Source organism: Papio anubis, chromosome 7 (assembly GCF_008728515.1).
Source record: "Papio anubis isolate 15944 chromosome 7, Panubis1.0, whole genome shotgun sequence".
Lineage (NCBI taxonomy): Eukaryota > Metazoa > Chordata > Mammalia > Primates > Cercopithecidae > Papio > Papio anubis.
The window spans coordinates 87636260-87646723 of NC_044982.1; the positions used below are offsets into that span (position 1 = coordinate 87636260).

Genomic DNA, 10464 nt, shown 5'->3' on the forward strand with positions numbered 1-10464 from the left:
TCAGGTGATCCTCCCGCCTTGGCCTCCCAAAGTGCTGGGAGTACAGGCCTAAACCACCTACCCAGCCTCTAGTTTTATATATGTACATAGTTAACATAAAGGTCATATGGAGAGTCTACAAGAACATTTGTTGTTGAAAGGGGCGTAAGTTACTCATATTTGAAAAACACTACTGTTTGATTGCCATCTCTCTGATCTCCCTTAGCCATGATAGTCTTAATCCCATCTTGTTGCATATACTTTTGTGAAAACCTTGGCACTTCATCAGTTAGCTATTGCTGCAATAATGCTGTATAACAATCCACCACAAAACTCAGGGGTTTTAATCAGCAACACTATTCTATAGTTGACTCTGCTTATCACTGTAGGTCTGGATTAACTGGGGTGGCTTGGTTTCTTTACAGGTCTCGATGAGCCAGCTCACCCGGCAAAGGCACAAGAAGTAAACACTAGGAGCTTCTTAAGGCCTGTGTATACTCAAAACTGACACACTTGTTTCTGCCCACTTACTATTAACCAAAGCAAGCCACCTCGCCAAGTACAGAGTCAAAGGATGATGGGGAAATACACTCCTTTCACCTTGCCATAGCAAAGATATGGCTGTGAGAAGGAATGAGAAATTAGGGCCAATCATTTAGCCTACAACAGTTAGTGACAGGTGGCAGTCCTGGTTACTGTCCACCTTTGTCCTCTTTCTGCAAATAATACCTGAGCAATTACATTGAGCAAAGTGTTTGTTGAAATACCTTTCCTGTTCTAGACAAGCCAAACCAGGTAAGGTTATAACACCTGATCACCTGATTAAAGGGATAAAGGTAACAAATGCCTGGCTAGGATGAGTAACTTCTATCAATAGGACCATAAGATCAATGTGCTAGGAACTGAAACAAAAGCCCATCATCCATGCATTCAAATAATTTAATATCTATTAGATTTTAGTGGAATATATGCATTATATGTACATACGTATACAACACTAGTTCACAATAGTTTACAAGGATACTTTGGTTTTCTATATGCTTAGAATGTGCATTATTTTCATGAGTTAATACTGGTTTCCGTTTTATGTTGCAAAGTCCTGAGTGAAAAGGATTGTTGCCTTTTTCAAATGATAGAACCTAAAATGTTACAGTTTATTCCATCTTTGTGATTACAGACATTACAGGATAGGGTAGCTAAACAAGGCAAATAAAGCAAACATTCCCTTAATTTAACCAGATGCAACATTTTGGCATTTTTATACTGTGCGTGTTGACTTAATTCATTGACATGGATTGAAAGCCAGCAACAACAAATCTTTGCAATTTAGGATCTTCTTCCATAACTAAGTTTTGTGGGGTTGTTGTTTTTTCACCCTGGCTGGAGTGCAGTGGTGCAATCTCAGCTTACTGCAACCTCCACTTCCTAGGTTCAAGCGATTCTCCTCCCTCAGCCTCCCTAGTAGCTGGGATTACAGGCGCCCGCCACCACACCTGGCTAATTTTTGTTTTTTTTTTTTTTTTTTTGAGACGGAGTCTCGCTCTATCGCCCAGGCTGGAGTGCTGTGGCCGGATCTCAGCTCACTACAAGCTCCGCCTCCCGGGTTTACGCCATTCTCCTGCCTCAGCCTCCGAGTAGCTGGGATTACAGGCGTCCGCCACCTCGCCCGGCTAGTTTTTTGTATTTTTTAGTAGAGACGGGGTTTCACCGGGTTAGCCAGGATGGTCTCGATCTCCTGACATTGTGATCCACCCGTCTCGGCCTCCCAAAGTGCTGGGATTACAGGCTTGAGCCACCGCGCCCGGCCTAATTTTTGTATTTTTAGTAGAGGCAGGGTTTTGCCACGTTAGCCAGACTGGTCTTGAACTCCTGACCTCAGGTGATCCACACACCTCGGCCTCCCAAAGTACTGGGATTACAGGCATGAGCCACTGTGCCTGGCCAAATTTTTTTGTAGAGATGGGATCTTGCTGTGTTGCCCCGGCTGGTCTTGAACTCCTGGCCTCAAGGGATCCTCCCGCCTGAGCCTCCTGAAGTGCAATAGGATTATAGGCAAAAGCCACCATTCCTGGCCCACTGCAACATTCTTGAAGCTCTCAAGTCTTCATCTGACACCTTGTTAAGTGGGGAACTCTGTTAAACCATCCTGTTAAGTTACTATATAAAAATAAAACTGCTCCCAAGCATTGATTGAAACTGTTTTGCTAGAGCTTCCTGTGAGAAAAGTGAAGCCTAACCATTTTTTTCCATGAACTATGACCCCAGTACAGTGTACCTAATGTCCTTCACAGCCTAACAAAAGAGGTCAGGCAACCCTGCTCATCCTGTCTAGTTTATCAGTATTTAGATGTAAGGTGGATTTAAAGCTAATCTGGGACCGAGAATTGCAGCTGTAATTCCAAGAAGTCATTCAATTTAGCACATAAATGTTTCCTGCAAGATGCCAGAGCAAGTGAGAAACCACTCTGTAGCAAAGCAAAGAGTGATGGTGGTTCATCATCTTTTACAACTGAAAGGCAAACATGAAGAAGGAAATTATATTCTCTCCCCTAAAATTCCTCATTAAATTGATAAGCTATCTTTACAGCCTTTATGGATGACATCCAGAGTCCTCGGTTTGTTCATTTGAGGAGTCCATTTTCAAGGTGGCCAAAAGGGGAAAAAGGGCTTTCAGGTTTCTCTTTGCTATGGCTCATGAATGCCAGGTCTCCTTTATTGCTTTCTGAACACACTGCTGGGAAACCTTGATGAGGTCAGTGCTCAAATCCCTGCAGCCGTCCCCCTGGAGGAACTTCTTGGCAAACCTGCATTGAAGAAACACTGATTGCATTCACGCTTCATGTCGGGGTTTGCCTTCCCCACACTGCTCCTGGCGACGGTGGTGAGGCCGCACTCGGATTTGTCACCTGTTCATTATTTTTTCAGTTCTATTCCCAATTCCTAACCCTTCTTTTGAGACACAACTAGGTATGTGCACTTCAAATGCTCCAGAAAAACCCAAGGTCAAATTTCAAATAGGATGGTTATGGTCACCATAAAGGTGGTGACGTTTGAGTGGTGGAAGAGGGTGCAGGACGACACTGCAGGCAGAGGAACACAGCCAGGACACTATTAGGAGTAACTCTGATCGTGGCTTGTGATGATACAGTATAATTCAACGCAGGTTAGAGCCGTTACTATGATCGTTCTTTCCTAAGAAGTTTTGATTTTGGAGAAAAGAACCTTGAGGATCGGTGGGGGCTTTCTTGGCCTGAAAGGTATCACTGGCAGCAGAAGCAGGAGGCTGCCCACGTTTCGTGTTTTCACTTGGGGTGGACGTTGGCTGCAACCCTCAAACGCTGGGAGTCGTCAACCTACTGAGCCCTGTTGTCCAATGTGCCCTGGGCAAGGATGTGGGTGCAAATCCTGCCTCCGGGCGACCACCGGCCTCCTTGGCTTCAGTGTCCAATTAGAAAAAAAAAAGAAAGTAGAAAGTCGGTAAGAAATCCGTGAAAGAGGTCTGTCCTCCACCCCGACTCAAGCCAGGAGACATCACAGAACGTACCAGCACGCGACGTCCGGGCCCCAGCAAGTGTAGCCCGGATTTTTCCCCCGCCACGCCCCTCGGCCACGCCCCCTGCGTTTGGCCTAGCGTCGGGGCGGGGCCGGCCTGCGATTGGCCGGGACCACGACCGCGTCCGGGCGCGCCACGTGTGCGTGGGAGCGCACCGGAAGCGTCCGGCTGGAGGCGCGGCGGCCGGCCTGGGCGGCGGTGGCCGTCATGGAGCGGGAAGAGGATTCCTTGTCCGCGCGGCCGGCCCTGGAGACCGAGGGACTGCGCTTCCTGCACGTCACGGGTGAGTCGTTGCGGGGCAGCAGGGGCGCGCCGCCACCATGATCGGTGGGTCGTCCTTCGCTGCTCGGGGCGCCGGAGCCTGGGAGGCCTGGGAACGGACGGGCGTTGGCGCTTATGCGGACTCTGGGCAGCAGGCCCGGACCTTGCGCGGAGTCTTCTCGGGAGCCGCACTTCCCTAGGCGGCTCGGCTGGCCGTTATTTGCGCAAGTCTTTTTTTGCGAACCAAGCCCTTATTGTTGTAGTTACTGGGGTCACTCGGCCCTTGGCGTTTGCCTCTGGGACCTGCCCCACACAGCCCCCTACACATTCCTAACCCCGCGCTGTCACCCCTTTATATGTGGTTCCCTAGGTCTGAAAGGCCTTTGCCTTCCTGATTCAGATTAGTTGCTCTTCATTCTTCAAAACCCAGTTGCTGTGCCCTGCACACTCTAACTGCCCCCGATTCCCCACATGGTTGAGAAGTCTCACTTCTCAGTGATCCCTGAAGTGTCGCACTTCTTGTTCATATTTTAACGATCTACTTAGGAGGCTTTGCCCTCAGCCTAGACCATGAAGGCTTTGAGGTCAGGAGTTAGACTGACTTTGCGTTCGTTGAGTCTTATGGAAAGGTCAACTAGTAGTGTCATTTTTAGTTTTTTTGAAAACTTTTTTTTTTCTTTTCAGTGGGCTCTTTGCTGGCCAGCTATGGCTGGTACATCGTCTTCAGCTGCATCCTTCTCTACGTGGTCTTTCAGAAGCTTTCCGCCCGGCTGAGAGCCTTGAGGCAGAGGCAGCTGGAGCGAGCTGCGGCTTCTGTGGGTTAGTGCCTGATAACCGAAATGAAACCGGTGGTTTTACACCTACTTCTTTATATTAAGATTTAGTCTCTTGTTAAAAGTAAGACGGACCACATAGCAAGACCCTGTCTCTATTTAAAAAAAAAAAAAAAAAAATAGCCAAGAGTGGCGGCACACACCTGTAGTCCCAGTGCTTAGGAGGCTGAGGCGGGAGAATAACTTGAGTCTAGGAAGTCAAAGCTGCAGTGGGCTATGATCGGGCCACACAACACTCCAGCCTGGGCAATTGACTGAGACCTTGTTTTTTTTTTTTTTTTCTTTAAAAAAAAGGAAGTATATGGTTCTTGGCTGGGCGCGGTGGCTCACGCCTGTAATCCCAGCACTTTGGGAGGCCAAGGCAGGCAGATGACTTGAGGTCAGGGTTCAAGACCAGCCTGGCCAACATGGTGAAACCCCGTCTCTACTAAAAATACAAATATTAGTGGGGCATGGTGGCAGGCGCCTGTAATCCCAGCTATAAGGGAGGCTGAGGCAGAAGAAATCGCTGGAACCCGGGAGGTGGAGGTTGCAGTGAGCTGAGATTGTGCCACTGCACTCCAGCCTGGGCTACAGAGTGAGACTTTGTCTTTTCTTTCTTTTTTTTTTTTTTTTTTTTTTTTCTGTGAGATGGAGTCTAGTTCTGTCGCAAAGAGCGAGACTATGAGTAGACATGAGTAGAAATGAGTTCATTTCTACTCATAATGCTATTTGGAAGGATTTTTCTTTTCTGTAGAAACAAATACTTAAGAATCTTACTTCTGGGCTAATTAAGGGATGGATAATGATTTAGAAAACTTTGTATTTCCTTGGTAGTCTTCCAGGATTCCAGTCAACCTAGAGACTGTGGGTGTCACTGAGGTATCCAAGATGTGCTCTGGCTACCATCCCAGGCTTTATGAATCGGAATTGCTCAGGAGAACTCAGAAATTGGCATTTCTAACAGGTTGCTGGTGATGTAGATATTTGAGGCTAAAATCCATGGCTCAGCAACAGACCCCTGCCCCCTGAAGCAGTAAAATATATGCAGAGGGGTTAGGAGTACTCATGTAAAAACATGTTTCATTGTCTGATGTCCATACCTCTTTATACTTTTAATAATATGGACACTCAAAAGTTTCTATTTTATATTGTACAGAGTGCTTTGTCTCCATTTTTTTCTGACATTTTAGAACCTGATGTTGTTGTTAAACGACAAGAAGCTTTAGCAGCTGCTCGATTGAAAATGCAAGAAGAACTAAATGCGCAAGTTGAAAAGCATAAGGAAAAACTGAAACAGGTATGAATTGGCTTCAGTTTGAATGTGTACACAGAAGTTGTCTGAGGCTTAGTGGATAATGATGCCTGTGTGTGTGTTGTCTATAAGCTTCCAGGACCAGGTCCTATCCCATTAGATTCAGTAAGCATTTCAGTTCCTGTGATGTAAGTGTTGGTGATATCAAGAAGTATACACTATTGTTAGGGAACACTAGATGTGTGAATATATTACAATGAAAGGTCCAGAGCACAAAAGGAGGGACAGACTGGAGCAGGATGCATGTGAGTGTGTGCGTGCATGTGCCTGTGTCTTCCACATTACCAAAAATGTACTGATAGGAATGAGTTTCAGAAGAATGGAGTCAGTAATTTTTTTCGTGAAACATTTTGCTTTCTTTAATAGCGTACAAAAACCAAAGCTTCTCTATGTGAGTTAAACTCATACCACCAGATCACAACAGTTTTATTTAACTAAAGAAAACGAGGGTGAAGTTTGTTCTGAAAAACGTTTAAATTAAGAATTATCAGAGTTAGCGTTGTCTTTGAGAGAGATGGCAGCTTCTGAACTCTTTCTGTACAATGTGATTGTTTCTCAGCTTGAAGAAGAAAAAAGGAGACAGAAGATTGAAATGTGGGACAGCATGCAAGAAGGAAAAAGTTACAAAGGAAATGCAAAGAAGCCTCAGGTGACTGGCGACCTCGGCCAGCTGGCATGCAGTAGATAAAGATTGCCAAGTAGAATGTTTTAATTGCTTCTTACGTGTTCAAACAGGAGGAAGACAGTCCTGGGCCTTCCACTTCATCTGTCGTCGTGAAACGGAAATCGGACAGAAAGCCATTGCGGGGAGGTGGTAAGCACCACTGATGTCAAATGTTAACAAATTTCTAGTTAACCTTGTAGAAACAAGATTATTTGCTTCTTTGTCCGTAAGTTAAGACTAATTCCTTAGGATTGTGAAGATTCAATAAAGGAAACAGATGCAAACCACCTCCTAGGTCCTCACTAAGTACTTGGAAGGATTGTGCTTATAGTATTCTCACTTGATCCTTCTGCAGCCCCGTAGGAGGAGAGCTAAGTAGGGTGAGGAATTGTCTGCCAATCTTCAGATGAGTGTCAAGGAGCTGGAACACAGTGGTTTTGGTCTTTCTAGACGGGACCACCTTGCTTCTTGCAAATAACAAGGAGTAGCAGATGCTCATCCAAAGCTTTTTCCTGTGTGCAACACTGCCCCGGGGACTCTGTCTTCATCCCATCCCTGAGAATTTCAAATTTGGGAATTTGGGACTCCCAAATGAAAATAAGCAATCCTTTGTGAGTCTGGCTAAGAGTTGCAAGTTACTGCTGTGTAAGGAGAGAACAAAGACACTAGAACACTGTAGGAACCAAGGCAGAAGACTGTATCCTCCATAGGAGGAAAGGGGCACAGCAGAGGCCTGGAGGCCTGATGGCGTCTTTGAGGACTGAGGAAAGACTGGGACATGGGCTCCAAGGCAGCAGGGCTACAAAATTGGCTGACCTTAAACGCTGAGCTGTAATCCCCTTTGTGTCAGAAGACTAAACCTGGCTTGCTGTAGAGAAGGTGATGCATCTGGAAAGAAAATGCTATTTTTAAATGGTCCTGCTGGAAACTTATTTTTAGACACAGAGAGGTGATATTTAGGAGAGGAATGGAAATTATAGAAGATGGAATGCGTGGCCTGCTTGCATGCATGGCCTCTTTCAGCGTCCCCAGCATTTCTGAGCTGGGGCTTTGACTAGCCTGGCTTTACAAATAAGGAAACTGAGGCACCGGGTTTAATTGCCCAAAGATTCCACTGCAAGTAAGGAGTAACGCCAACATTTTAAGTTCTGGCTGGCCCTAGAACCTGAACACTCAACCAGGTTACCAGTTGTCCATTGACTTTGGGAAACTCGCAAGGGAGGGGGGTGGTGGGGGTTAGGGAAGGATACAGATGACCCTGTTCTGACTGGTAGAAGTGATAAGTTTGATTCTGTTTTGATTTTTTTTAATCCATTTTCTGTAGCTTGAACGGCCCTTATTTGAATGTGTGAGTTTCAATAAGCACTGTGATAGGAGGATTCACATACTTAAATCAGGCCATCTTGAGAGAGTTTTTGGTGACTCTTTTGCATGTGTTTTGGAGTTGGGACAAAGCAGCTGAATGACTTTTTTCCCCACTAGAAAATCAATTCAAATGGCAGTCACAATATAAAGGTTTGTTTTTTTTTCATATAGCACCTAAAAGGTTTTTTTAAATGTCCCTTAGAATCCATATCTTTGCAATGCTTTGCATGTCACTCTCATAATTTTATTTTGGATATAGAATGTCCCCAGATTTTCAGATTTTATCAATACTGTTGTGCTTCTTTTCTGTCATCCTAGGTTATAACCCTTTGTCTGGTGAAGGAGGTGGAAGCTGCTCCTGGAGACCTGGACGCAGAGGCCCATCATCTGGCGGATGAAGCTAAAAATCTTGTTAGTGTCGCTTTTGACATTAGCAAGATGAATCCTTAACCCTCGATTCAATTGCCTTACGCACGCTTTTCACAGTGACTAGCCAAGGGGAGGTGGGGTTGATTTCTGTTCCTAACTACACCTGCATATGTCAGGGCTCCAGTCAGCAAAAGGTATAGATGTTGCCTCTAGGCATTAGGTCATTAGTCACATTCCACTTGGAGACAGTGATTGCATTCATTGATTTCATGGTTAATTGCTAGTTGGTAGGTAAAGGCCTCTAGATGATGAGCAGTCTTGATAAAAGAGGCCTAGTAATGTTCTTTTGAAATTAGAAATCCTTGCTGCTAGGACAGTCTCTGTGACAGGTTGCGTTGAATGATGTCTTCCTTATAAATGGTGAGCCCACCAGTGAGGATTACTGATGTGGACAGTTGATGGGGTTTGTTTCTGTATATTTATTTTTATGTACAGAACTTTGTAAAAACAAAACTATTTAAAAAACAAGAATAACATTTTTAGCATCTTTATTCAAGGAGATTTATGGACTTGAATTTGTCTATCAAACATTAAATAGCTTTTTATTACTCACAACCTCCAACTATTACTTATTTCTCTATTTATTATTGCTTACCCAAAATAAGTCTGGCAAGTGGCAGACAGCTGCGGTGATTTTGAAAGTTGACAGACTCCTTGGGGTTCATCCACAAAATCGGGTGCTTGGAGTCTAGTTGCTGAATTACTGGGATAAAGAAACATCATGCCTCGAGGTTCCTCATAGGCTGACCGCGTTTCTACGCGTGCCCTCAGTTCTTCCCTTATGCCATGACTCATCTTTTATGCTCTTGTCGAGAGGCACTATCAGCAGTTTTGGATAAACAGCCAAATAGTAAATATTTCAGACTTTACAGGCGACATACTATCTCTGTCACATAGTCTTAGGTTTTTATATTTTTAAAGGATTGTTTTTTAAAAAGATTCTCTGTTCCTGGGCTGGATTTGGGCTGCATGCTGTAGTGTGTGGACCCCAGCTAGATCATCAGAAGGAAAAACATTCACCTTCAGAATAGGAGTAATTCGCTACAAAAGCACTGTAGAATGGTCTCATACATAAATTAGTCAACATTTGTTATCTCCTGCAGGTAGAATATTCCGTGGTTGCTTCTTGACAGAGGGAAATACAGTCTGGCCGTGCGAGACTTAAAATCTCTTGAGGAGCGCTCTGGAGAATGGCTGAAGGAGAGAAAACAGGAGCCTTGAGCAGTGTAATTACAAACAAATAGGTTGGCATAGTCAAGACTAAGTCTGTGAGTCCAGAGAGACTTGAGTTTTATTTTGCCTGTGGAGGAAATTGGGGGTTTCAGGTCACAGAGAGGGTCAGTGGAAACAAGGGTGGACCTTGTGAGAGGTGTGGGGAAGTCCTGGGACCCTCACTCCCCTTCCAGTGTGTAACTGGATTGGCTCCCACCAGCACAGAAGATTTATGACGTGGGAAATGGTATACTTGGATTAAAATATTTCATCCAGATTTGTTTACATCTAGAGAGAACCCCTTGTAGGATATAAGGGAACTTTGTAACATTCTTCCTTGAGCATACTTTCTGTAACTGAAAATGTATGTGAAGTGGCTGTCAACTACACATTTCATAAGTAGAGGGGCTCTGGGTCAGGGTTTCCTATGCAGCAGAGCAGCCCCCTTGCTGCCGTCCGTCAAGAGCCCTCAACACAAGAGTTATAAATAGAAATAAACTATGAAAATTAGAAAGAAAAGTAGAAGGGTATGTTTTAGTATACTATTAGATGTGACTGACTACCTTGAAACCTGATTTTTTTTCATGGGAAAAAACAGTGCTTGAATTCTGCATGCCCCCCCCTGCATCTAGCACCTTTTGGTGGGAGTGGAGGGAGGGTGTCATGGAGAATGATTAGGAGATAATGGAGGCGAGAGGGAAACTTGCATTGTGTAATAGCATTTGAAGAGCACTTACCACTTGGCAGGAGTGTCGATTTCTATTTGATACCCCTAGAATCCTATGAAATGGGTATGTTACTAACCTTGGTTTTCAGAAACTGAAGCTTAGATGGGTTTAGTCACTGGTCCACAACCCTACTCATTGTAGTCTAC

At 44.7% G+C, this 10464-nt stretch overlaps 1 protein-coding gene across 2 annotated transcripts; it reads left to right on the plus strand.

The window, feature by feature from the left end:
* Nucleotides 1-3667: 3667 nt before the first annotated feature.
* SELENOS (selenoprotein S) lies at nucleotides 3668-10109 on the plus strand. Of its 2 annotated transcripts, XM_017960968.3 has the most exons (7): nucleotides 3668-3815; nucleotides 4478-4612; nucleotides 5799-5905; nucleotides 6480-6569; nucleotides 6656-6734; nucleotides 8268-8360; nucleotides 9482-10109. In XM_017960968.3, the coding sequence occupies exons 1-6, from the start codon at nucleotides 3740-3742 to the stop codon at nucleotides 8345-8347; spliced, it is 567 nt and encodes a 188-aa protein (XP_017816457.1). In that variant the 5' UTR covers nucleotides 3668-3739; the 3' UTR covers nucleotides 8348-8360; nucleotides 9482-10109. The 2 variants fall into 2 exon arrangements, with proteins under 2 accessions (XP_017816457.1, XP_017816458.1); XM_017960969.2 differs by lacking the exon at nucleotides 9482-10109 and having other exon boundaries at nucleotides 3806-3859; nucleotides 8268-8933.
* The last annotated feature ends 355 nt before the right edge of the window (nucleotides 10110-10464 follow it).